General features: G+C 43.2%; 1 protein-coding gene and 1 non-coding gene across 6 annotated transcripts; one reads left to right on the forward strand and one right to left on the reverse strand.

Annotated features, from left to right (window-relative positions):
- Positions 1–1,358: 1,358 nt before the first annotated feature.
- camsap1b (calmodulin regulated spectrin-associated protein 1b) lies at positions 1,359–27,989 on the forward strand. Of its 5 annotated transcripts, none has more exons than XM_070964009.1 (19): positions 1,359–1,814; positions 3,257–3,423; positions 9,514–9,776; positions 12,954–13,115; positions 14,105–14,185; positions 14,584–14,616; positions 17,123–17,264; positions 17,510–17,649; positions 17,870–17,966; positions 18,492–18,648; positions 20,193–20,275; positions 20,603–20,687; positions 21,195–23,502; positions 23,694–23,830; positions 23,914–24,128; positions 24,675–24,777; positions 24,891–25,003; positions 25,299–25,417; positions 25,666–27,989. In XM_070964009.1, exons 2-19 carry the CDS (start codon positions 3,258–3,260, stop codon positions 25,960–25,962), a joined length of 4,701 nt encoding a protein of 1,566 aa, XP_070820110.1. In that variant the 5' UTR covers positions 1,359–1,814; position 3,257; the 3' UTR covers positions 25,963–27,989. The 5 variants fall into 5 exon arrangements, with proteins under 5 accessions (XP_070820110.1, XP_070820112.1, XP_070820113.1 ...); XM_070964011.1 differs by having other exon boundaries at positions 18,492–18,615; XM_070964007.1 differs by lacking the exon at positions 1,359–1,814 and adding an exon at positions 2,064–2,118.
- trnak-uuu (transfer RNA lysine (anticodon UUU)) lies at positions 3,608–3,680 on the reverse strand. Its single transcript has one exon. It is a non-coding gene; the product is annotated as a tRNA-Lys (tRNA).
- Position 27,990: the final 1 nt, after the last annotated feature.

The raw sequence follows: 27,990 nt of genomic DNA on the forward strand, positions 1-27,990 counted from the left end.
CTCTAGGATAAGGAACATCGACAGCACATCGTCCTTAGTTATATTTTTATTTTTAACAAATTACTGTTATTCCTGTTTATGTTTTTTGTTACCTTTTTAAACAATTGTTGTATATAATCTGTGTTTGTCTGTATGTTTAATTGCTTCTGCAACAAAATAATTTCCCAATTTGGGATCAATAAAGAAGCAGTCTAAAGTCTAAGTCTAAAGGAAGGCCTCATTTCTCTCTTGCTAACTGAAACGTCTTAAGATGAAGTCTAGGTCTTTTACTAGCCATAATTGTCCTTTATAGCATTTTATCCCATTAAATAAATTGATAAACATATTGCTGTAAAAACACAAGAAATGTGTTGTTTATTTTTCATTTCCATTTCTCATCTCACCAAGTCCTGTTGAATCAAGTCCCATCACCTCACTTAGCACACAATCAATATAAAGGTACTAAAAAACAGGGAGAAAGTATTTGTGGATCATTGATTTTATTAATGGTAGAGGGCAGAATACCAAGAAGAGAAAGAACTGAAAAAGACAACTTTTACCATTTCTCTGACTGGATGGACACAAAGTCCGCCATCCTGCTCCTGTTTTTTACTTTACAAAGTTACTGTCAGTTACTGTTAATCAAAGTTATCATTACTGTTGTCTCATTTTCTGCTGAATTTATATTGTATGAACTTTTCTTTTTTGTGTTCACCACATGCATGCAGGAGTTTTCAGCTAGCATTAGCTAGCATCTCCCCTTCAGCTGCTGAGTGGACAACATTTGATTTCTTTTTGTGAAACCACATGACCAGTAAGGTCAATTTATTTGATTTTCATAGCCACAGGTTCCTATGTCTACACAATCAACAAACTAAGCTGTCTATTAAGTGATGTACTGCTAAGAACTCTTCTTTCTCTTGGTGTACTACACTTATATGAAAGTAATTGGGTTTTACCTATGTTAATCTTGTGACCTCTCTGACAAACCACGGAAAGGCTTCAAATGTTGATACCACATTTCAACACTAGATAGCAGCATTGGTCAATGTCACATGGACAACACATGAATGTGATAATAAAAACGTGTACTGTACACATACTGTGACAAGTTCATACTGAAACAAAGACATAATTTGGGACGGAACAACGGGACATGCTTGTGGTTTCAGTCAACTTGTTAAACACAATTAGCCAGCGGTTAGAACAAGTGGAGGTAAATAAAAAGTAGGCAGATTGTTAAGATAGAAGAAACTGAGCCAGGCCTGTGTTTTAGCTTGAAATATTAAAGAAATATAAGTCGGTGAATGAGTTCCTGCGGGTTTATACTGATTATTACCAGTACTGCGAATAACAATTTGGAAGGTAATCACGCATGCGCAGTCGTTGCTGAGACGGGACAGGGTTAGTAATTACGTTTCTATGGGCAGAGCGAGAGCACACCACCGGTCCTTGCTGCATACCCCTAGTCAGTTAGAAATGTGTGTGTTTGCTAACTAACATGAGGAGGCTAGTACAGAGATAGACCTTTAAACGGAAAAGCCTCTGTACGTCGTGCTTTTCCACCGGAGAGCCCCCCTTCTCTGCCTGGCGTTTGTTTCAGCTGAAAACCTGCCGTGGAGCTCTTGTCACACAGGCCGCGAATCGGGTGTTGTTGCTGGGAGGAGACCATTCAGACTCGCCTCCGTGCTAGCATTATTAGCTGGCTATGATGCATCGCTGCTGCTGGTGTATTTTCTACACAGCAGGCCACTGTAAAGCGAGGCAGGTCCTTGGATAATTGTTTACCCCGACGGAACTGAAGGGTGACTTGGAAATACACCACACCTTTCAAGGTAATGTCCTGCCAGCTAGCTAACGTCATTCACGGGGCCGATGCATGCAGTGCTGCTCCTGTAACGTTACAATACCCAATAGCAAGCTAACGGTTAGCCGGTCCTGCAATATATTTGCATGTATGCCGTTTAGCTAACCTCACGTTAGGCAAAAGAGTACAATGTCACCTAGCGTTTGTTCCCTTGTTAATGAGGTTCTAATAATATCAGCGTGCTAACGTTGTAATCATAGGCAATGCAGTTAATTAGCAATTACCTACCATGTTGAACAATCTAGCATTGGGCCGAAGATGACGTTAAGATGGTATGGTAACACTGGGTTAACGCTACAGGTAATGTAACATTAACTGTAGGATCTTAGTATGATATTATGTGTAAACATGTTTGCACTCGTTTACTCACTCGCCATCCTATCAGTGAATTAGAGATGTTACTATTTTTGTAATTGTACATTTCAGTAAGAAATTTTGTCCAGCGTGTTGAAGTCTAGCAAGAAAAGTGTCCAGAATAATGGAAACGTCAACGCAGAACATGTCTTTCAATTCACTGAAGGGACAATTGAAAGTGAAAGTGCTCTGAGTTTGATACAGGCGCTGATAAGAAACATCAGTCTGCATGACTTGGTGCAGATGGTTTTGATCATTTTCCAATTGCCTTGTATTTTTTCAAAACAAAGTTGCAAATTGCACAAACAACGGACAGAAAGATGTAAAGGAAGTCACTGAGACAGCAAATTGAAGCTTCTCTAGCTTTGAGTCTAGACTGAGCAACTGCTGTCAAAGTTTTATTGTAGCTTTTGAGGTTTTCTGTCTGTGAGAGTAGTTAGCTTTATTAGTAAGAATCCTCTTTTTAGGGCCAAAATGTATTTTCAGACAACTAATGTGATCATTTATTCACAGTAGGAAAAAGTCACTAACAACATCAGGTATTTTTACGTGTTGTGGATTGGTACAAGACCTAATGTGCTTCCCACAATGTACATAATGGCCAGCAAGTTTCATTCTTGTAGTCAGCACTGTTTGAAGTCACCATGGCTTCACTGTAGGTTAATTTAAGTACCAGATACTGCAAAGACAGTTTGCACTCTTTCATTAAGCATTTTACATAATGAGTGTGATCATGTTTGTGAGACTGCTACATTGGTACTTATGTCTCAGCCACCAGATGTAAGCCTAATCAACCACTTAAGGGAAGATTAACAGCAGCACCCAAAACAGTATTTTCCTTGATGATCAACAAACACCATATGAGGATTTTATTTAATAATTTATTGAAGAATCACTCTAATAGAGCATCCAGCCACTCACACAAGCCATGCCAATGAGAATTGTGACTTGGCAGATTGGGGATGGCCAGTTTCCTGTTATTTGGCTATATCCCTTAGTCAGCAGTATGATCCGTATAAATTTGATGGTAACATCATTTTCATTTTTGCTTTTAAGGATGGACGTTGATTTGTGTGCTGGCGGGGACAGTACCAGGAGAAAAGGGGATTTGACTGGAGTTGCAGAAGGCACAATGGACATCATACCATTGGAGATGTACGACTCCGCCAGAGCAAAAATAGCTGCCAACTTGCGGTGGCTGTTTGCCAAAGCCTATGGCATTGGTGAGTAATTTCATCTACATTCACGCTACAGAAATACTAAGTATCTTTTTTAGATTTACAGTTGTCTGCATGGTTTACTTACTAAATATCAATATATCCTCCATTATGCACTAAATAGGTAGTGCGTTTGTTCAATTCAATATGCCTTTATTCGTCCCGCGAGGGGAAATTCCAAAAAATTCACCGTCCCAACAGGGACATGAACCCTGGACCCTCAGATTAAAAGTCTGATGCTCTACCGACTGAGCTATCTGGACTCAGAGAGTTTAGTAGAACCTCAGGTAGCACTCTCTGCATTGTGTTTTCCTCCTATTTTCATAGTTATTTCAGATGTTTTTATTCCAACAATGGTTTACTCTTGTCCACACACAGTCAGCAGATTGTGTAGCATTTCAGTAGTGAGAAACTGACAGGAAAAAGGAAAGAGAAAGAAATATCTGTTGATGTGTGCACTCAAGCCAACATTAATTCCCCCATGACACTTGGCAACTGAAGCTTCCCTCACTGACTCACCAGATCCACCCATTCTTGTTGGGTGGCCAGTGAGATTGAACCCAAATCAGGCTGAGTGACAGGCACTAAGGATTAGGCTATATTTGTTAGACTGTACACGGAGCACGGAAAATTGTGATCTGTACTGCCAGTCATTCACTCCTTGTTGAGATAGTATCAGCATTAGTGACTAGGCCTTTAGGCCAGATTTTCCTGTTGTTGTGGTTGCAACAGTCAAGATTTGAATAGATTGCAGGACTGAGATAAGTTGTATGGATTTTAAGACGACATTTAAGGATCCATTTCCTTCTGGCTGTCCAATTAGCTAATTTTAAAACCCCAGCGCTATCACTACTTCTGCTCTGTAGTTGATATACGCAAGTCTGCTTTCTTTCACTGGACACAGTTGCTCAAGTGTATGATGGGGAGAGCTATTAGCCAGAATTTTGGAAGGCATACCCACTCAGTTGCCCGTCTATCAAATACATTGAGCTAAAAAAAAAAAGAGTATAGAGTAGGTTACCAATTTTTCAAGTCTCGTTCTTCCTGTTGAGAATGGATCTTTTTGGATCTCCTCTGAAGGTGTTTTCAATTTAAGTGAGTGGGGACAAAAAAAAATCCACAATCAAGTTACAGTTTGACCCTGCAAGGAAAAAGGTTTGGGTACCCTGTATAGATCATCAGTGCTGCCGGGTTGAAGATGTTTGTGAAGGTCTATGTTTTACAATTTGAAGCTTCTTTGCAGCAACATCCATATCTGAAGCATTGTAGTCCACCACAAGCTCACTGTAATTGTAGATACTGAGCTTCAGGTGATTGTCATTGCACCATGTGACAAAGTGCTCTATCAGTCCTCTGTGCTTCTCTGTAAAAATAATCATAAATGAAGACAGCATGTTTCTCACTGGAGTCATACACATCAATATAGTGGTCAGTTCTATTTCATCAAAAACACTTAAACTTTTACTGAATTCCTCCTGAGTCTTCAGTACTTATGAGTCTGGACGGACATGGATGTAAACTGCAACTCGACTGGTTGGCAGAGGCATACAACCATGAAGCAGTAATTCTAGTTTTTGCAATGCTTTAGAGAGGTGCTGATTCACCTTAGTGTTCATTTTGGTAGCTGTAGTTGTGTGGTGCTGTTGGGATTGTATTGCATCATATTAAGAAGTATTTCTGATATTTCTTTGACCAAGATACAAAACGTAGATCAATTGCTGTTGGATCGAGACGTGATTGGCTGTGATGTTGTTCTAGCCAGAGAATTTGCTGAAACAAATAGCAGATAGACTGCCATCATCAGGGGCTCCAGCTGGAGAAAAATAATTAGATCTTGGTGAAATAGTGTGACTGGTGAAACTCTACATGAGAGACTCTTGCCTGTCATATCTCCAGCCAGCAAAGTGTTGCCATGTTTTCAGATTAGATACACTAAGAAGCATTATAAGCTGTGTAGTCCAGTGCTTGTGCAAAACTACTGTCTACATTAACCATGAGAAAATGTTGGCCTAATTTTTCTCTGATAGCTTTCACTCACATAATAGATTTTTAACCTCTTAACTCAGGCGTGACAGCAGAGAACATCCAGACTGTTTGGCAGATGTTTAAGCATCAGCATCAGAAGATGTTAACATCAGGAATAAAATCACAGCATGCTGCTATTTTATTTACCTTCTCATTTGCTACACATTGTCTCTTTATTGTAACAGTTAAGTGTTGTCAGTGTAAGCATCTAACTGATGCGGGAGTCTCATCATTCACTGTTTTGCATGTCTGTCAGTGTAGTCTCTGGTCAAATCATCTGTCATTATTTCCGAGGCTCATTCTAGCTTTCTTTTGTATTCTGCTGTCTCTTATGTCTGTGGTCATTACGAAGATTTCCTAATGCCACTGAAGCATTCATTTTAAACAAATAGCACTCAGATGGGAGTTTTAATGGTAATCCAGTTTGTAGATGGAAGGATATTTTTCTTTCAGTCCAGTGTTTTGCTCTTAACCCTGTTTGCTCAAAGGTTCATGTCTTGTGCTCCCATTTTCTCAGAGTTCATACCAAGGTTCGTAGGCATTTGTTTTGACAATTCACAGTCTGTCATCGTAGGCCTGGGCTAACAATGGAATACATCATCTCTTTACAAACGAAAACGATGCATCACAAAGCAACATGGGTGTAGATGCTGTTACAGTAAGTTACAATAGAAATAACACATAAGCACCAAAGCTTTGGCAGCTCAGAGGGAGGCAACTCTCAGATGCTGTGGCCCTTAGCTTCGTCCCATGGGAACTAGGCCCATTTGATTTTCACCCTATGCCTCATATGGCGCTCTGCTGCCTTGCTAAGTCTGCACAGTTGTTTGCTTGGCTCGTGCAATGACTGACAGATACAAACAGTGCTTTGGAAACAGCTGAAATGACATAGTTTCATTTTAAAATACATGCAGCCATGTTGTGATATAGAGGTTTGTCAGGGATTCAGGTGCATCTGGTGTGTATTCATCAGTCTTTGACCGTGCATGTCTGTGTTTGTGTACATGCTCTCCTGTCCTACTGCCCTCTGCATGTGCCACAGCTGCTCCCAGCCTGAGCGACAGACAGCCAGACACAACACTGGCGAGGGAGAAAGCACCTGTCATGGTTGCAGGCCCAGTGCTGGTCCTTACTCTGCTCTCCCCTGCTTGAGATGATCGCGGTGTGGTGCTGGTCATGGTTGGCTGACGCTGCTGTAGCACATCTTGGGTCTTTCCTCATGCTCCTCCCCATCCCAGTTAAAATTTTGCAGCCTGGTTCCTGCTGGCAGGAGGGTGGGGGGCAGCTGCCACACGACATCAGTGTCTGTGGAATGAAGTCAAACGTGAAGTCTCGCCCCAGCCAGACCCCTTTGTTTTCATACACAATCATTCCCACTGTTCTACTGTGTTTATATACTCAGACACAGCTCTCCACGAACGACCCACACTGCTGGGTGTTATGCAGAATAGATTGATGCTGTTGCACAATGACATCCTTCTTTGCACCATGTGTACGGTGGTAGACAGCATATTGGTGAGGCCATGTTGTTGTAATGCATGTGGAATGCAGTAAACAGGATGGATGTGACCTGAGCATTAGCAGCCACTGACATAAGCGCTGCATGTTTAAATCTCAGTTCATACCTTTATGCTGTCTCATTCCTACATGACAACAAATCTTCATAGTTGCATGATCAAAGTAGTGTTTGTTTATGCATCAAAACAAAGGCTCCTAATTACTTCCTAATTACCTCATACTTTCACCGGATCATTATTGGCTAAAATAAAGACAGTCAAAGTCTGATCCTTTCTTTTCAGAAATAAACTTTATCCACCTTGGCCTGCTAGTGTTGCAGCGCTGTGCTCCTTTATCACAACCGAGCTCTGCAATGCAGCTTTTTCAATGATATTGAAAATGGGATTGTGCGAATGTGAAAAACTGTTTGGGCTCAACAGTGCAATGGACTCTTGTATCAGTTGCTAAGTTTGGCAAAATGCAGGTGGCACTCACTGTTTCAATGCCAGTTAGAATGACAAACATCACCAATGGTAGGTCTTATCAGCAGATGTTTATTAACGTGAATTCCGTAATTGGTAGTTGATGACGGGCCAAAATTTAAGGATATCAGCCTACAGTTTTTGAACCAGAATCTCCAGTAATACTAATCAAGTAGTTCATTAAAATAAGTTTGAAATTTAAAATTTAGTAGTCAAGCATTTTGTTTCACTGTGTCAGATACATCCATATTTAATCAACTTTTACAAAAACATAAGTAGCGATGTGTACAGTTAGTTGACTAAGTTGACTAAATATTGCTACCCTCGCTAGTCAGCATCACAAATGCTAGTTGATAATTAATTTATTAATGTACCTATTTAAATTACAGGATAATGTGCAGTGTTCATAGTGCACAGTGCAAAGTGCCACTCGCTTCAGCTGCATTTGAAATGCAATTTGGTAATTGAAGAATGTGATAAACAGTTTCAAATGACTCATAATTAGTTCTTAGGAACATTCCTTAATGTAAATATTGGATTGTATTGGGAGATACCCAGTGTTATACAACTCGAATTGGGATCGGGGCCAGAAAAAAATTGATTGCTGTATTCCTACTTCCTAAGTGGCATCAGCAGTTGACAACACAGTGATACACCACATGATGAACTGGGAATAGGCAGAGACAAAAACAAATCTAATGTCAGGAGAGAGAAGAGCAACGCTTTGCCTTGGAGGAATCACAAAAACAGACTAAATGTGTTTGGAAGTAGGAAACCTTCCCTTAATGTTTGTGATCTGTGACCTGTCCCTAGTTCTGAGTAAACCTTTCATGTATACAATAAATGGTCACATTCTGTTGTATTATTGGATTCAGAAGTAATGGTAGACAAAAGCACCATTTACAAGCTACAGTTGCAGCACAATGCAGGGCAACACCACAAATTTGTACGGCTGACAGGAACATCAGCACTAAATATGATATGATGAAGGTCACAAGAACAGCTGTATCCCTACCCAAGAAGTTATCGTAGGCATCTATTAATTACAAAGGCCATATTTTTTTTCCAGGATTTTGAACATAAAATCTGAATCTGAATTCTCCAGAACTGGACAGCCTAAACTGACCTGTGATTTGTCTTTGCTAGTTCATGTTTTATAGTTAATTATTCTTTGCCAACACATTTTAGATACCTCTCAAAATCTAGTCTATTGCCTCCTCACCTCAAGATTTCTGCTATATTATCAACCACAAAAGCAGCTGCTGGTAGAAGCTGCCTGTCTGCCTTCCTGTTTTTGTGAGCAGGAGATTGCTGATGAGTGGCTCCCTTTATCCCGTCAGCCAGAGCAGACACTAAGAACACATCACACACACACATACAGCTTATGCTGTGTTACTGAAGCTTAAGCAGAGTTCAGAAGAGATTTAACAGAACAGCGTTATTTTCAATCACCACGTTGTTTTGTGCAGTGCAGGATTTTGTGCAGGTTTTGTGCAACATTTGAGACCTATTTTAAGCCTCAATGTGCGCTTTAACTTGCAGTATGTATTTGGTTTGTGCATGCCTGAAATCTTGCCCTTATATGGCTGTGGTCTCTGGTTTTGAGAGTGACTTCACTTCGAAAGTAACCAAATCTCTTGTGTAGGTCATTGTTTTCTTTTCGTTTTTTGTGGCTCCAGTATTGTTACATTAGTGCTGGCAAAGTCCACTGTGTCACCTGAGAAGCCTGCTCTCACTGAGGACTCTCGTAAGAATCTCTTTCCCAATGTACTCCTGAGGCAATAAGCTGTGACTTACAATTACAAATGGCCGTGTTTGCGCCAAGTAAACTGAAGCAGGCATAGAACAAATATCACATGGAAAGCGTGCTTAGCATTCCTCCAGCCTTCTGACACTGTAGAAGATTGAAGGGTTCAGGCTAAGGCAGGTGGACATGTTGGAGACCTTAAAGGTGCTTGCCATGCACCATGACGTCCCTGCTTCATCATAGAGTATCTTACAGTGTTATTTTGCCAGCAAAACAACATGTCTGTCTTCAATCTCACTATTTTCCACAGCAACGTGGTTCACCTGACCCCTCTCTCCATTGCAGACCATATTCCAGAGGACTTAAGGGACCCATTCTACACAGACCAGTATGACCAGGAACACATCAAGCCGCCTGTCATCCGCCTGCTGCTGTCCTGTGAGCTCTACTGCCGTGTCTGTGCCCTCATCCTCAAGTCAGAGCAGGCAGCGTCTCTTCAGTCCCACCTGTCTGTCATCCAGGCTCTGTCCAGGAAGGGCATATATGTTGTGGAAAGTGACGATACACCTGTCACAGATGGGGACCTGGCCTGTATGCCCATCAAAATGGTGAGTGGATGGACTTGAGGTTGGGATAGATATGTTAATGGCCATCTGGTGGGTATCCTAACTGATATCCTGAATTGCAATAAAAATTTTCACAATCTCTGTACATTAATTGACTATTTTCAACTTAAGCTGAAGCTCTGCAATTAAAAGTGAATAATGCTGATATGTTTTTACTCTTCTACTTCATTTTTTAAAGACATATCCAGGTCATGATGTTGCAGTAGCTTTTACAAAATGTAATTTGTAGCACAGATTGACTGTCAGAGAAACAGGAAACCAGGTCAGAGCAACAACTTTGAACATTACCTGTAATATCTACGGCTCTTCCTGGTTCTGATGTATTATCTGGTCACAGTGAAATCAGTGGAAGAGGCTAGTGTTTTTATCCTTATCCAGCCGGGCAATCATTCTCAGCCACAGGCACTCGAGACACTCGGAATTGTCTCTCTACTGTGTCGAGTAACTTTAAAACCTTGTGAATAGGCAGAAAGGTTATTTGCCATTGTTTCCCATCATACGCTGTGAGCTTCAGACATGTTTTGCTACTTTGCTAGGTGAAACAGTCAACAGCTGATTTGACTGAACCCTTATCAGTTTTCATTCAAATGACGAGGTGAAATTTGACTGTTACTCATGCAGTCGTGAGAGGGCTTTCATGCAAGATAGAGCTGTGATTAGAGTTTGTGGTGTGATTGTGCTATAGCAGTGTTGACCAGACTGATTTTCAGTTTTAGAGAGTCAGTTTTCCACTTGGTTTTTTTTAAATATTGTCACTAACAGCTGAAGTGAACAAATCTGAACTACATTAAAAGATGAATATGATATAGGATTTTGCAGAGTCAAACATTTGTTAATTCCTTATAGTTTTCATAGTATTAATTTTGCCCATAATGCACAGTTGTATAGGTACCATGACATTGTGTTGCAGAAGACCATCTTTTAATGAGATGGCACAGCGAGTTACTCTTGAGCTAATAGAATGGATTTTGTGATATTTTTCTCGTTTACATTTTTGCAAATTACTTAAGAGCATTTGATGAATGCCGGCACTTGAAAATCTTCCCCTTTTATCCTTGAGTGCCCAGTTCAAATGTCCTTTATTGAGCTCTGTATCCTCTATCCATATTTTGACAGAGAAATTCTGTCCTTTCATTCAGGAAACTGATGGTTTGGCTCAACTGACCCTTTGTGTTGTCATCATATGTGTAGTATGAGTGTATGAGAGCTTATAATATTTTCACAGATCAGCTCTTAAACAGGTTAAATGTCCTCGATGTGTACCCTCCATCCACTACGTCATCACCTAAACCAACAGCACCATGTCACAGAGCAATGAATGAAGTGAAGAGCAGCCCCCGCCCTCTGTTGCAATGAGATCTGATGTCTCACAATTTTCAGCAGCAGCAAGTCACACAGAATACAATGAACACTAACCAGCTCACTCGCTCTCAGCTGTCTTCCTATCCCTTTGTTACCATGGAAACCAGCAGTGGTGTTGAGCCTCCTCTCTGCAGGCTAGCTAGTCAGGGATGTGTGTCTGCTTTTCCGGCTCGCGGCCTGACAAAATAATCCACACAGGCCTATGTGTAAGCAGCCAGACACAAAGCCCTGGTGAGGAGATGGAAAATCCTGAGCAGGACACTGCTTATCTCTGATGGACTGTTGGACAGCCCTCTTCCAGTGTGCTGACTTGACAACCATTTGCACAGCAACAGAATTTGTGAGTGAGTGAGTGAGTGAGAGAGAGAGAGAGAGAGAGAGAGAGAGAGAGAGAGAGAGAGAGAGAGAGAGAGAGAGAGAGAGAGAGAGAGAGAGAGAGAGAGAGAGACTGTCTGTACCTGCAGACAGTTCCTCTGCACCTTGTCTGACTCTTGTTGGGGCAACAGCTGGGACTTGTAAAGCGTTGAGATGCTAGCCATCCTCTTGAGTTTTAACGTGTGTGTTTGTTTGTGTGTGTGTGTGTGTGTGTGTGTGTGTGTATGTGTGTGTGTGTGTGTGTGTGTGTGTGTGTGTGTGTGTGTGTGTGTGTGTGTGTGTGTGTGTCTATGTCTATGTCTGTGTGTATGTGTTTGCGCACGCACGTGCATCTGTCTGCCTGTTAGGAGCTCACACAGCTCAGGGCAACAGCAGCCCCTGCTCCCCATGGGGCTCCTCGCTGAGCTGATGAAGGGCAGAGTCAGTGTTTGAGGAGAACAATAGATTGAAGAGCACATCATGCTTTTATATTTGCCCTTTTGTTTATTTATTGAACACTACTTATTGACATTTAGTGCTAAATGCAGTGCACCTTTTGTTGAGCCCTTCAATATTTGTGTGTGTGGCAGTAGTATTTTTATGGCATTTAGTATTTCTATAATCTGTACATAATGTACATATACATAGTTGATTTCCTATTCTATATCCTGTATACTTGTTATCTTGACCCTTCTGTGCCAGTTTTCTTTTTTGCTTTTTGTAGTACTTGCTGGCTGTAACAACTTAATTTCCCCAGCGTCAGATCAATAAAATCTTATCTTATCTTATCTTATCTTATCTTATCTTATCTTATCTTATCTTATCTGTCTTATATACAACTGGGAGGTAGTTTTTCACTGTTGTTGTCTGTCTCCATGTAGGTCACGCTCTGGTGAAAGCTCTGAATAGCTCTCATTCGTTATGTTAACGAGCCTAATCTCAGCACTTCCATCACCAATTGGATTAGGCTATCAGCACATTATACAAAGCACTGACGATGGCATGTATGTATATTTTGTTCTGTGATGGATTCAGATGCCCTTAGTAACAGACATTCACATACAGTGAGGTTTAGAAAAGAGTTTTACCAGCAGATTTATCATTATATGACTGGTGTTAATTCCCACCCTGGCGATCAAGAAGAAAGATTTTTGCTGTTAGGCAGGTATTGGGCCACTTGGAACAGGCATACCCCCACTGGGTCAACTGATTTCATTAGGATAGAAATTGTTTTAAAGGGTGGGCACCTATTGAGCTGAATGAGAGGTTTCACATTTAAATAAACTGTGGTAGGTTACTTAAAGCTGCACGATTGTTTAGGAACCTCAGGATTGTCCCGCGTGAGCTCTGAAGTAGGCAGTTTTCTTGTTTCTTGCATGGGAAACTGGGGGAAAATTCCAGTGGAATTAAATTGTCCTCTGTTTGTCTTTCTCCCTCACCCAGAGTGCTCACATGCCCATGATCGATGCCCTGATGATGGCGTACACAGTGGAGATGATCAGCATCGAGAAAGTGGTGGCTTCTGTCAAGCGCTTCTCCACCTTCAGTGCCTCCAAGGAGCTTCCCTTTGACCTGGAGGATGCTATGGTCTTCTGGATCAACAAGGTTTGAAGACACAGACACAAACAGCGTAGATACAATAAAAGAAAAATAGCAGCACATTAAAAAAAAAATCCCACTAACAAGGTTCCATACATGTTGTACTGAGCCTGCCTTTTTATTCCCTAAATGTACAGGTGAGAATAATCCTAGGCTTTTTCACATTGACCTTATAGTTGGCTTGTGTTTTTTTGAGGTCTGTATGTCGCTGGTTCTCAGAGATGGGCCAACAGATAAGGAGTACGGATCTGGTGCACACGTAAGAGGTTTGGGCTCATGTTGCGCTCATGTTAAAGGCCTGAGGTTAAAGGCCTGAGGCAGCGAGAGCCATAATGCAGTGTGTCTATTAATCACAATAATGTCCCATCACTGTTTGGGAAAAGGAAAGTGTCAGTTTGTCATGGACAGTATCTATTCCCCCATAGGTCATTTTTCCTAGTTAATCTGTCAGTGTGTGGTTTTATGTGTAATTTTTTGCACATGCAAAACAAAAGACTGCGGACAGAGAAAGTAACAGCAGAGTGTGTACATGAAAGGAAAAGTCATTACACACAGCAGCGTGCCCTTGTATTTAAAACAATTCCATTTAAAGTCAGACTAAAACTGAAACTAACATGAACTTCCAGAACTCTAAATAACTCAGTTTCCATTGCTAAAGAGTTGACTATTTGTAACATTCAGACATATTTGTGCTGTGAGGAGGAGCTGTCTTCTGTCTTTCTGTCTGCTCCAATATCAACACAGGCACCAAAGAAGAAAGAAAGAAAAAAAACAAAACAGTTAAAACAAGCGAGTCAGTCTTCCAAAATAAGGCTGAGGATAGGGGAGAAACCTTATTGCAGACCTGTTGCATGTACATGCAAATTTACAGTAACGAGGCTACCACACAGCATGTAAATGCTTTCTTCAGTTATTTGCACAACCTGGTTTCTCTGAGTAACCTGGTTTCTCAAGTCCATGTAAACATCCTGAATATGTCATTATTTCCTCTGCAGGTGAACATGAAGATGAGGGAGATTACAGAGAGGGAGCACAAAGTCAAGCACCACCCCCTGGAGTCTCCTAGCCACCAAAAGGTAAAGGCCCTCACAGTGTCTTTCAGGTGCTTCTTTTACAGGAGAAAAATCCAAATTCCAGAGCCAGAATGGCCCTGTAGTTTCTGCCAGCATCTCCATGTTTGTGGCTTTTGGGGACTTTTCTAGGTAACTCCTTTTTATTGAAAACATTTTCCTCATTAAGGCTTCATCTAGGTGGGCGTCATCGCCACTAAATTAAGGCTACAGCAGGATCCTTCATTGTGACAAGGAATGTTTCTCCCTAATGGCATTTTGGAGTTGTTTTGACCCTGCTTTCTTTTTCTCTGTTTAAACTGGAAGCAGATCCAATCCTTTGTCTGTGACCTCTGACCTTTTACTCTCTTCTCCTGTTCCTCATCTGCCCTCCCTCCCCTCTCTTATCCCTGCAAACTGGATAGTCTCCCTCCAAATGGTATTGGAAGCTAGTCCCTGTAAGTTGGATGCCAGCCCCAGCCCTCCCCATAACCCCATTTTCTTCGCCCTCTCCCCCTTGCACGCATAGTTCTGTGTTGATGTGCGCGCACACTCCACCATGGCTCATTCAAGCTCATTCTGTGCTGCTTGTAGCCAGTGTGTCAGCAAGGGGGAGAAAGCTGACAGTTACTTTTTTGTTTCGTTTTTCCCTTGTGGCAAGTGTACCACACAGGTGTAAGGTTATTCCGACCTTTGTGAAGTGTTCAAATATATTCTTTTAGCTCTGCAATGTGTGCTATATCATTTCAAGCTCAAGTAGGCCATGTGGATTCGCTGTGCGTGTGCGTGGTATTTGCTTGCCCACTGAGAACAAGAGCAAATCCATGCATACACCTTCCTTTGCTTTGCAGTCCCATCCTTGGCCACCTCCTCTCACTGATCTGCTTTGTCATTCCCCCTCCGGTCTCTCTCTTCTGCTCTCACACACTCCTCTGTGCCAACAGTCCCCTCTGACAGTGTCTCTGCTCTTTGTGTGTGTGTGTGTGTGTGTGTGTGTGTGTGTGTGTGTGTGTGTGTGTGTGTGTGTGTGTGTGTGTGTGTGTATATGTGTGTGTGTGTGTGTGTGTGTGTGTGTGTGTGTGTGTGTGTGTGTGTGTGTGTGTGTGTGTGTGTGTGTGTGTGTGTGTGTCAGCCTTATGTCATGCACGAGCTGGCTCACTGCATGCTGGAGCCAGAGGAGCTCTCTGAAGCGGTACAGTGTTCCCTCTTACTCAGGAGGAGACTCCCTTATGTAGATCTCTTTTTGTAGTAGAGCTTCTTAAGTTTGGTTGGTAGTTTCTCCTGTGACTTGTGACAGAAGCTGCCTCAGTAGAGTTAGTATAATTTCATGGAATGGCCTCCCGACAAACTGTAGGAGCACCAGAGTGAGTGTTAAGAAAATGTTGTCATGCTGTTAGTAATTTAGATAAAATCTTTTTAGCTGCTCGGCTGTCTTGTGCTGTCTGTGACCTTTTTAATTCGTGCTTGGTGGCTCATAGTTTCACGAAACCTTTGCCAGGGTTTGGCATGTTTGATAGGTTTGTCTTTAAAATTTAAAGTTTTGATCTCTATTAGGGTTTAATTGTGACTGAAATATGTATTGGCTCCTTGATCTATAGCCCAAAAAATACATTATGTATTGGCAGATTGTAACTTTTTTAATATATACACATAGCATAAAAAAGAATCTTGATTGAATTTTAACAAAGATTCATACTGAGTGTGACAGTTTAAAAATCAACTTGTCAGGGCTGTCAGATTGACAAATCATCAAATTGTGACACAGTTTCTAATTCACCTCAGACCTGGTTTGGTTTATCTGAACCGAAGTTGTTTTTGTTTTTATCATCGACTAACATAAAGACTGATACCGATATTCAAGATACTTATCAGCTCTATCTACTGCTGCATCACATGACGCAAATATCTTGCACATCTCTTTGTACTGGAGAGACAGCAACTTGATCTGCACCTCTAAATAACTCTTCATAATTTTCTTTATGCCTCTTTTATTCGTGCCTCACAGATCAGATTGGTTAGTCACTACATAGGGTGTGGTGTTCCCAGTCTCAGGTGATTATCTGTAAGTCATGCAGAAGCGTTTGGAGTTAGAAGCAGCAGTACCAGTCAGTACAATCTGCTTTGGCATCCTGTGTGGTCTATATTTACATATGCTGCTCCAAATCATATGTAGGTCTATAGTCTCCATTTTTAGCTTCCATAATGGGTCTATCTGACTTGTAATGATGTCTATAATTTGATCTTTTAGGTAATTTGTGCATATTGTAATCGATCAGTGAATTGTGGAAACAAAAATAAATAACAAAATATCCACCCTTGCCAGTTGTATAGACTATATATCTAAAACTAATGCATCTGGGGTGAGTGAGTTTTTCCACTAACCACACACTCATTCTGATAAGTGGGCCAGTGATTACCCCACTTTCCCTCCCAGTCAGTTGGCTTACGTTGCCTAGTTTGACTCGACTACTGATAGCTGCCTTCCCAAGTCCTGAGGAAGGCTGGCCATCCCCTCTGTGTTGTTCACATCACTTCTTTAACACCTCCACCTCCATCTCCTCATCGTTAACCAGGTCTTCAGGGTTCTCCCTAAACAAGATTTTGCCATTCAGCATCATTTTCTTTTGGAACTTACACTAAACTTGCTATTGATCAGTTGAAGAGGAATAGCAGCTTATATTAGAAAAAAAGAAAAAAATCCTCATATCTTTTGCTTTGAAGCTCCTTGGGAGAACCTTGAACCATTGCTTAAATTGATAGCCTAGAGCATTAACTGGAGCCAAAAACATCTGTGACCAATACATGCCTTGACTAGTTCAGACGGGAATCTCACAGAAAAAGAGGTTTGTACTTGTGTGACACTAGTCATCGCATTTAGTGTGTCAGTGGTTGGTAGTCCCATGGTGGTAGGTATTGTTGTGGCTTCTCCTCTCATCAAAGCTCTCCTGTCCCCCTGGTGGTTAGGTACGGTATCGTCGAGAGCATGCCTCAGGCCGACAGCTGCCCTTCTTCCCACTGCTGGAAGACCTGATGAGGGATGTTTGTGACGGAGCTGCACTGCTCACAGTGGTCCACTGCTACTGCCCAGACCTCATGAAGCTGGAGGGTATGCTGTGCTTGCATGCACACGCCCACGTTCAGTGGCTACTAATTATCAGTTACCCTTGTAGATTTTTTTCGTAGATAGCATCAGGCTTTCTTTGCTAACACGTTGAATTTAAAATCCATGTGCGATACTATTTATGGCATTAGCACATGGCTTACTGTCCCAGTCCAGTCAGTGTGACATTTATAGCCATCAGGTCATTCAGTTGTGTCCTGGTCTGACCTGCTCTCTGCCTGTCTGATCAGATATTTGCCTGAAGGAAGTACCCTCCATCGCAGATAGCCTGTACAACATCCAGCTACTGAGAGAGTTCGCCAACGAGTATCTGAATAAAAGTTTCTATCTGACAACGGAGGACATGTTGTACTCGCCACTTGTGCTCAAGGTACTAACACGGATATACTGTGTTTTCATCAGGAACAAAATGTACGTTTAATCATGTAGCACAAGAAGCCAGCCATTATATTAGGCTGCAACAGAAACTGCTGTATTTTACTTGCTCAAAATTTTTTTTATGTTAGGTGGTGCTAATTATTCTTGTTGTTTATCTAAGCTTTATGACACTCACGAGTGTTTTTAACATGTTTCTTGTGCTCCCTATGCAGCACAATGTGATGGTGTTCATTGCTGAACTCTTCTGGTGGTTCGAGACCGTCAAGCCAGAGTTTGTCCAGCCTCGAGATCTCCAAGAGTTTAAAGATGGTAAGTGTTGATCATGTGATTCTTACACTCAGGGTGTAATGTGAAAATATCACATTGGTGAAATGCCGACAATGAAGCTGCTTTTAATGTTACACAATACGCAGTGTACTGTTGTTAAACCACATAGTTTAGCATCAGGAAAGTTACTCAAAACAATTAACTATTCAATTTAAGCAGTAGGCAAAAAAGCAAATAAGCATAATCATGTTTGTTTCTGTCTGTCCCAGTCCTTCAACATGGATTAAATAACTCTAGTTACTGAGAAAAACTCACTTACTTACTCTACTTCTTAAGTGTCTCATTGATCAAGAAACGGGTATATTTTGTATATTTTGTTTCCATCATTTGAAGTTGCATTTGAAATGTCACATTTTAAAAATGCACCTATTATTTGGGTCATAATTAGAAGTAAATCCCCCTCAATGTCCAAGGTTGAGCTCTTCTAATGACAGTCAGCATCAGTCACTGTTTATTGCCATGATCAACATCTCTTTCTCAACACCTCTGTCTTGCTCCTCTCCTCAGCTCGAGCCATAGCTCAGCCCAAGAGTGCCCGCCCATCAGTGCCTATCTCCAACGCCACCAAGCGCAGTTTCCTGGCCAGCCCTGGTGTGGCCGATAACCAGAGCAGCCCAGAAGTCTGTAACAGGTACTTCCTGCACCCTGAAGAGTCTGACCCCCTGTAAGTCTTCTCTCACTTTCCTTCTCATTCCGCCTCATCATGATCCTGTCTACTAACCAGTTACAATAGCCCTACAAGGGTGGGTAGATATGCAGCAGTGTCTGACTTTCATTCTCATGTGCCCTCCACCTCCAGCCCTTTGTCTTCTCTCTCACCAAATTCACTAGTGGTTTGCACAAAGTTGTCTCTCTGTCTGTGTGTGCATTGTCAGCAGTTGTGTGGGAAGCTGAAAGTTAAAGTTAGCTGTCTTAAGAGTACAGCACTGTCAGTTAGGGGTGGGCAAAAATATCGATATGGCAATATATCGCGATAGTTTGTCTTCCATCTTGGGATCCTGTTCTCGAGTGAGGGAAGGATGGAATGTGAGATTGACAGGCGGATCGGTGCAGCGGCTGCAGTAATGCGGTCGCTGTAATGGTCTGTCGTGGTAAAGAAGGAGCTGAGCCGAAAGGCGAAGCTCTCGATTTACCGGTCAATCTACGTTCCTACCCTCACCTATGGTCATGAACTTTGGGTCATGACCGAAAGAACGAGGTCCTGGATACAAGCGGCTGAAATGAGTTTCCTCCGCAGGGTGGCGGGGCGCTCCCTTAGAGATAGGGTGAGGAGCTCTGTCACCCGGGAGGAGCTCAGAGTAGAGTTGCTGCTCCTCCGCATCGAGAGGAGTCAGCTGAGGTGGCTCGGGCATCTCTATCGGATGCCCCCTGGACGCCTCCCTAGGGAGGTGTTCCAGGCATGTCCCACCAGGAGGAGGCCCCGGGGAAGACCCAGGACATGCTGGGGTGACTATGTCACTCAGCTGGCCTGGGAACGCCTCGGGATCCCCCCAGAAGAGCTGGAGGAAGTGTCCGGGGAGAGGGAAGTCTGGGCGTCCCTGCTCAGACTGCTCCCCCCGCAACCCGGCCCCGGATAAGCGGAAGACAGTGGATGGATGGATGGATGGATGGATGGATGGATGGATGGATGGATGGATGGATGGATAGTTTGTCTTCCGATTCAATATCGATATTGAATCGGAAGACAAAGTATCGCGATTCAATATCGATATTCAAAATTTGAAAATTTGATATTCAATACCGCAACCCTGAAAGGGATAGGCGGTATAGATAATGGATGGATGGATGGATGGATGGATGATATTCAATATTGATATTATATATATCAAATATGAATATCAATATTGAATCGAAAGACAAAGTATCGCGATTCAATATCGATATTCAAAATTTAAATATCAATATTGAATCGGAAGACAAAGTAGCATGATATATTGCCATATCGATATTTTTGCCCACCCCTACTGTCAGTTAGGGGTTTTCATGCCACGTTTCTTGTCTGTTGTGTGGTAAAATATTTGGCTGTTGCTGTGTTCGTGTTAGATGATATCTGAATGTATTTGGTTGGGGGAAAATGTCTTGGGTCTAACCTGTTCACAGGGCTAATCTAGTGAAAAACCTTCTGCATATCTGCTCTGCTAATAATGGTTGAATGACAGTTATGATTTTGCACATCTGCTAAAAAAATAATTATTCATTGGTTTTTAGTAAAGGAGGTCCAACCTTCAGTCCTTCCCACCCACTCCTGCCTCTCCGACAGAGGCAACAGAAGCAAGGAGAGGATGTTGCAGGTACGGAAAGCACTCTTTACACCTTCCATATTCAACTTGTACAACCACAATTCCACAAAAGATGGGGCGCTATACAAAACACATTGTGATCATTTGCTAATCCTTTCAGACACACAATCAATTGAAAACAGTACAAAGACAATTTATTTTAATGTTTTACATCATCAGCTTCATTGATTTTTGTAAATGAATGCTTATTCTGATTTTGATGCCCATATTCTGTTTTTATTTATTTTTTACACAATGTCCCAACTTTTGTAGAATCAGGGCTGTATGATGGTGACCAGCAGCTGTCTATACCTATTCATTGTGTGTGTTTGTGGTCAGGTCTCAGAAACCGCTCGAACTCCCTGACTCAGATGGACGGACAGCCCCGGGGCTCTGTTCTTGCATGGCCCGATAAAAGGCAGAGGTACCTAATGTAGTTAAAAACCTAGACAAAATACACTTTCCTAATCTAATCTAAAAGAAATATTTGCTCTCATGTTTGATTTGGAAAACCTTTTTTTTTTTCAAATGGCATTCCATGTACTGCTTTGAAGATGATACATTTTAGAGGGCTTTGTTTAAAATCTGCTTATAAAGCTGATAATGAAATATTTAAATTGCAGCGTATGCAAATATTCTGGGGTTAAATGTGTGGCACTCGTGTTATTTGTGTTTGCCTGTTTGTAAGCGTGTACATATTTATCATTTATATGGCAAAGATTCTGGTTGTTCATATTTGTAGAGCAGCAATGATTAGTCAATGAACTGGTGAATTGAAAGAAAAACAAGTTTCTTTTAGAATCAGAATCAGATATACTTTATTGATCCCGGGGAATCAATAAATGTATTACCTATGGTGGAAGTATTCAAATTCCATATATTGTGAGCTGTATATTATTCTGACTTCATTTTTCATACTCTCCTTCCACAGACCACTGTCCACACTGAGCCCCTACATGTTTCATTCAGCCACAGACAGTGATGCAGACATAGCTTCTGGTGACAGTGTGAGTCTGGCTCGCTCCATAAGTAAGGACAGCCTAGCGTCCAATGTCATCACCGTCACACCCAAACACCAGACCTCTGTCCACCAGCCGCCACAGGCTGCCATACGCAAAGTCAACGGCCACGGCCTCTTGGGAAATGTCAACAATGAGGCCGAGGAAGAAACTCTGGTGGCAGTTGCCAGGACTGATGGTTCTGTCACCCCTAAACGGGTTGAAGGGCCACAAGCAACTGCCACAGTGGGACCCAAACCTTCCTCTGAGTCCAAACCTGCACCAGATAGCTTTTACCTAGAACCACTGATGCCTGCCGTGCTCAAAACGGCTAAAGAGAAGTCTGTATGCCTAAACAAGGAGGAAGAAAGTGGTGAGGGGCCCCGCTCTTCAGGAAGGGGCTCTCTACGCCGAGGGGATGGATCTACATCGGCCGTTCGTAGGAAAGCGCCCTGCAGCCTGAATCAAACCTTTACCCCTTCAGGTGAGGAGGAAGACTTGTCAGAGGAGCCTCCACAGGCTCAGACAGGTTTCAGGCCCATTGTCACCAGCAGTGTGGACCCCTCGTCCAGAGAGCCAGCAGGGGGTTTCTACCTGCATTCAGATTCTGAAGAACCAAAGGCTGGCCAGGGCCTGGACGCTGAGCTGGAAGACCTGGATGAAGAGGAGGAGGATCTGGATGAAGCTGTTACTACTAAAGACCCCAACTGGCCCAGGAAAGCCTTTATCGAGGAAGATGAAGAAGAGGAGTCAGCCAAACTTCAAGAGGACATGAATGTGAAAGAGCATGAGGACAAAGACTTGAACGGTGGCAGCGGTCGGTCCAGCCCCTGTCTCAGTGCTCACTCCCAGGCCAGCAGCATGGCCAGTGGCAGTGTGCGCATGACCTCCTTTGCTGAGCGCAAAGCCCAGCAGCAGCGCTTTGGCAGCAACCACGACCTTCGCTCCAGTGCCTCCAGCTCCCAAAGGACCACACCAGATGGATCAGAGAGCAGCGGACCTCTCACTTCCTCCTGGAAGCTTAAAAGAGACCAGAGTCCGTCCTCACCCTTGGGAGGATACTCTCGTACAGGTGACGGAAACGGTGGTGCCAGTGTACTGGCCTCTGAACTTGTCCAGCTTCGTATGCAGCTGGAGGAGAAGCGACGTGCCATTGAGCACCAGAAGAAGAAAATGGAGGTGCTGTCAGCGAGGCAGAGGCAGAAGCTGGGAAAGGCGGCTTTCCTGCACGTTGTAAAGAAAGGTAGCGGCAAGAGTGACACATTACCAAACCCACTTAAAGCTGACATCCCTAAAGATGAGCTCAGTGGGGGGAAAGGACCATCAAGTAAAGATGATATGTGTGTAGATGCCCTGAGGGGGGACAAAGAGTTGGAGGGAACCACCCCGTCAGGTGCCTTAGAAGGAGACAAGAAAGGGAACAGTGGAAGCTTCTACCTAGAAGAAGAGTTGGACCTGAATGAGTGCAGCCGCTCCATCGAGTTGCTGAACGACGCCATCGGCAGCATCCAGCAGCAGATGATGCAACTGTCACTGCAGCAGGAGATGTTGATGAAACAGAATGTACAGTCCCCCCCTGGTGCAACTCCACCTCCTCCTGTCACCAGTGACAAAAATGGTGACTCTAAGGCGGGGGCAAGCTTTCACTTTGTTGAGCACCTCTCCGGCACCAGCACTGCCCCCACCAGAAAACCCCCCAAGCTAAGCTCAGGCCGTGGCTCCAGGTCCAAGCCATCAGAGCTAAAGATAGCCAAGGAGCAGAGCCGGCAGGCATCAAGGACCCTCACCCCCACCCAGAGTGGGTCAGAGACATTACCACACCCAAGACAGTTAGCTGGGGGCAGGTCCCCCAGGACCGAGTACCCCGACAGCCCCAGAAATGCCACAGCAGTAGATACAATCGACAGGCCGGGCTCCGGCCATATTCGGAGCGCCACCTTCCGGCTTCGTGACGAGGCGAACGTGAGACTGCCAACCCGAGTGGACCTGACGGCAGTGGTTGCCTCTGAAGTGTCCTTTGACGAGTGCCTGTCCAGCACCGTGAGAGAGACGGACCTTAATTCATCAGACGGTTCAGGGAAAGAGAACGTACCATCAGAGGAGGTGCAGCGCAGCAAAGCCCACCTGATTGAGGTTGATCTGTCAGAGCTGAAAGCCACTGAGGATGAGGAGGCTGCTGAGGACAGAACTACAGAAGGAGGTGATGGAGAGCAGAAGTCAGTCATGGGTTTCTTCTTCAAGGTAATGCCTTTGCATCAAAAAAGCAAATATTTATTTGATGCATCTAGTTTTTATTACAGTGATTGTCTAACTTGCATTGGTCTGGCGAACAGACAAAATTTTTGTATTTGTTCATTTCTGCACTAAATGTCTGATGATTATTGATTAAATGCTTTACAAATAATGTGCTAATATGTTTTTATATGTTGAAGGATGAGCAGAAGGCAGAGGATGAGCTTGCTAAGAAGAGAGCAGCGTTCTTGCTGAAGCAGCAGAAGAAAGCTGAGGAGGCTCGACTCCGTAAACAACAACTAGAAGCAGAATCAGAGCTCAAACGAGATGAAGCGAGGTAACTTATTTCACCAACATCAGCACCAGATTCACCTTACTCTTCTAACAAAAAGCTACAATTCAGTGTTTGGTTTCTTTTAGACGGAAGGCTGAGGAAGAGCGCTTGCGTAAAGAAGAGGAGAAGACACGGCGGGAGCTGATAAAACAGGAGTATCTGCGGAGGAAGCAGCAGGAGATGTTCGAAGAACAAGGCCTCGTCAAGCCCAAAACCCCCAAACCGAAGCAGAAACACAGACCCAAGTCTGTCTTCAGAGAGGAATCCTCCAGCGATAATTTCTCCAAGGGCTCTTCCACATGTGAGATTGTTAGATCATTAGTTTGACATTCAGCTGTTACAGTTTTCTTAACATGTCTCAGCTTGGTGCACTTCAGTTGTTTTTTTTTTTCCATCTGAGGTGTGGGCCACATTGGATGACTGCCAGTTATTTTTTATTGTGCCACAATAATTACCTGTCCTGCAGTTATGAGCACTGACTTGACTGGGTTACATGTTACATGAAATAAAACAAACTTCAAACTACCTCAATGAAACGATGTACAGGAGGAAAGCCTGTTCTTCACTATCACTTCACTGTCATAGTTAAATATTATGAAAAGAATTTCCTCTTTCCATACTTAATTTATTTATGAAAACTATGGTGAGTTTTGACATGCAAAATTTTGGATGCATGAATCATATTTCCTGCTTTATAGGCATCTGACTTGTGCTTTGAAGTTGCATTCACTGTATATAGTCCATATTTATGTGCTGTGCAGTCTTAACTGAGTATGTAGTAGTTGCTTCTAAAGTGACACTGTATTTTTGCCAAACCATTTTTAAGTGTCCTCTCTGTTTTGATTAGCTGACAACCTGAGCAACGCCCAATCAGGCTCCAGTCTGTCCCTGGCCTCTGCTGCAACCAACGAGGCTGACAGTGTCAACTCTGGAGGGGCTGGCTCCCAGCGGTACATGTCTCAAAAACTGCTTTTTTAATGTTAATGATTTGCAGTATTTATAGTCATTTCTGTTTTTAAACAATAGTCACTGTATAATCCTTATTGTTCACGTTGTCTTCTAGCTGTGACTCTGTGGAGTCGTTTCCAGGCAGTCGTAACAACAGTCGCACTGCAGAGAGAGACTGGGACAATGGCTCCACTGCCTCTTCCATCACTTCCATGGCTGAATACACTGGTAAGTGCACAGTTATTGTTGTCTCACCTCTCTTAACAGATACATTACTATGATGTCAGAGCTGCGGTTGTGTTTGTTCAGTCAACCATTAATCGGTGACAGAAAGATCAGCATGTCAAGCCTGCTTTCAGCACAACACAATAACCATGGCCAGCCATTTTCACTGTTTTGCTTGTCATCATCTTCAGCCAGAGTGACTCTTTTATGATGTAGACGTGTTAGCTGCAGTTAATTTACATTATCCTCTTGCTATGTGTGACATAATTCTGCGGTCTAACTGACTTTTCTCCTTTAGGTCCCAAACTATTCAAGGAGCCCAGCGCCAAGTCGAATAAGCCAATCATCCACAATGCAATCTCGCACTGCTGCCTGGCTGGCAAAGTCAACGAGCCACAAAAGAACCAGATCCTAGAGGTCCGTTCTTTAGCAGACATGCACCAACTTGATATCTACCAACTTGGCAACATGGCAGATGACTTTCTCTGCTCCATTACTGTGATACAGGCGTAGGAGACACTTATTTCCTCTGTAACAGCAACACCTGCAACACAAGTCTCTCTCTTAGCAAAAAGGGTATTCCTACCAGTCTAATATACCTCAGTGTTACATTAATGCCGTATTAATAATTGGTCTTGCATGTGTTTGACCTCCTTCCCTACTAGGAGTTGGAGAAGTGCGAGTCCAACCACATGATGATCCTGTTCCGCGACGGGGGCTGCCAGTTCCGGGCTCTCTATTCGTACTTCCCCGAAACCGAAGAGATACAGAAGCTGACGGGCACGGGACCCAAGAGCATCAGCAAGAAGATGATCGACAAGCTCTACAAGTACAGCTCCGACCGAAAGCAGTTCACCGTCATCCCCGCCAAGACTGTGTCGGTCAGCGTGGATGCGCTGACCATCCACAACCACCTGTGGCAGGCCAAGAGGAGTGCTGTGCCAAAGAAAAGCTCAAAATAGCGGGCCGGATTTTAAAAGGCCTCTGTCATCCAAATCATCTTCTCCCCATCTTGCTTGTTTCCTGAATAGACTGCATTGACGCCCACAGCCAAGCTCGCCACCGCGCTCGGTGTGGAAGCCTGCATGGGAGAGGCTGCATTTATGGACGTGGTCACCTGTAGGTGGACCAAGGAAAAGTTGTGTGTGTGCGTGTATATGTATGTGTGTGTATGTGTGTGTATGTGTGTGTGTGTCTCACAGGTGGTTTGAGGAACTGGGACGGCGGCTGAATTCGCTTCCTCTCCCTGTGATCTCAGTGCGATCTGTTCAGGTTTGTTTTGGTCCGGCTCCGTTTTTCTACGACGACCACGACTCAAGCATGTGGCTTTTTTTGATTTCCTCCGTCTCTCTCATATGTGGTGGATGTATTTATTTATTAGTTCAGCACTGTCATGGTTGAGAGCTCAGCTGCAGCACTAAAGTCCTTCCTTCTCTCTGGAAACGCCTGCTTTGGTTGAATTTCGGACAAAAGGAGCGGCGACACTGGGGCATTTCTGACACCCTTGTCAGAAACGCCAAAGTAAGGGACCTTTGTACAACCCTATAGGACTGTTGGGCCACTCCGCTGCCCAGACAAAAACCACAATCTCTTCCTGTGTGGACGGTCGAATCTGTCGAATCAGGCTGGCATTGCCGACTTTGCCTCACCAGGGATCTCCAAAAACCTGCTGCTCTGAACTGTCCTCTTCTTTTGTCACGGGGGGGAGCTCCTCGGGTCTCCCTCAGACATCCGTTGGCCTTTCACGCATCGTGGTACTATCGTCTATGTATTCAACCGCTTTTTAATCAAGACGCTGATCGTGTAGCACTGGGTATGTGTCAAGCAAAAAAAACAAAACAAAACAAAAAAGTTAACGACGGTCATTTTAAATACTTTTATTTGTTAAAACATCCTTTTTCTCGAGGGTGTCAAAAGTGGGTGAATGATAGGTTTTGGTACACAAATGATGCTTTTTTTTCCCTTTGTTTTAACTTTTTTTTTAATTCTTATTAAAGCGATGTGTTAGAGTCTGAGCTGATGTTATGTGTTTTCATCATAACGGGAATTCTCTGATGTTTAGAGCTTAGCTGTGTTTCCTCTCTTCACTGGGCACTCTTGAATTGTCCTGTATTAAGGTGCACTCATGAACACTTGTCGACGGCTTCTTTCATGCAATGTAACTCCCCCTCCTCCCCCTTGAACTCCCCTCCCTGAGTGTTTTTGTCGGCCTGTCCCATTTTTAACCACGAGAGCAGCACATACACACACTCACACACACGCACACACACTCTTGTTGTGGAGAGTGTTTTCGTGCTGCTCTGTAACCGGTTCGAATGACAGTATTTGATATATTCGCTAAGGGGTTTGTGTGTGCGGGCGGGCGGGGGGCTGTGGTTCAGTTATGTACCAACATTAAAGAACATTCCTCCCAGGTGTTGACAAACACTGCCACATCGTCTCACTCTTTCTCTGTTTCCAGAATCATCAGAAGTGCTTTTTTCAGAAACCGTTTGTTGGCCTCGAGAACAACCAGAAGTGTTGCACGAGCACTTTACTTTCTGTTTGTTGGGGAGTTCCACCGTCTGAACGGGCATAAAAACGAAGAACTAATGGATAACACTGCTGTTCGCGCGCTCCGTAAATTGTGAAAACTAAACCAAACACTAGGGTTTAACAGGGACGTGAAGCTGAGGGGGCGTCCGCTGATCTGATACTACTGCTGTCTCCAAAAACAGAATACTTGATTTCTCATTTTGCTGCATTTTGATCTGTTTGTGGGGGCATTTGGGCAGGGGGAGGTGGCAGATCTTTATTTGTATGTGAGTGTATTTTTATGTTCACTCAAAGATTGTACTGGCATTTGGTCACCATTTTTGTTACACTAGTGTACTTTTCATCCTTGTTGATTTTATCTTTGATCCCATGCCATCTATTTATTTTCAAAATGTGGAAGCACTGAAGCGGAATAAATTTTCAAGTGAATAAAATTCACCTTTTTTTCATTTTTA

Source organism: Chaetodon trifascialis, chromosome 6, assembly GCF_039877785.1.
Source record: "Chaetodon trifascialis isolate fChaTrf1 chromosome 6, fChaTrf1.hap1, whole genome shotgun sequence".
NCBI lineage: Eukaryota > Metazoa > Chordata > Actinopteri > Chaetodontiformes > Chaetodontidae > Chaetodon > Chaetodon trifascialis.

Excerpts from the sequence above, each read along its gene's own strand:
- camsap1b (XM_070964007.1), top strand. Across the intron at positions 23,503-23,693 it reads TCATGGGTTTCTTCTTCAAG|GATGAGCAGAAGGCAGAGGA; the intron begins GTAATGCCTTTG and ends TATATGTTGAAG. Across the intron at positions 24,129-24,674 it reads CTCCAAGGGCTCTTCCACAT|CTGACAACCTGAGCAACGCC; the intron begins GTGAGATTGTTA and ends TGTTTTGATTAG.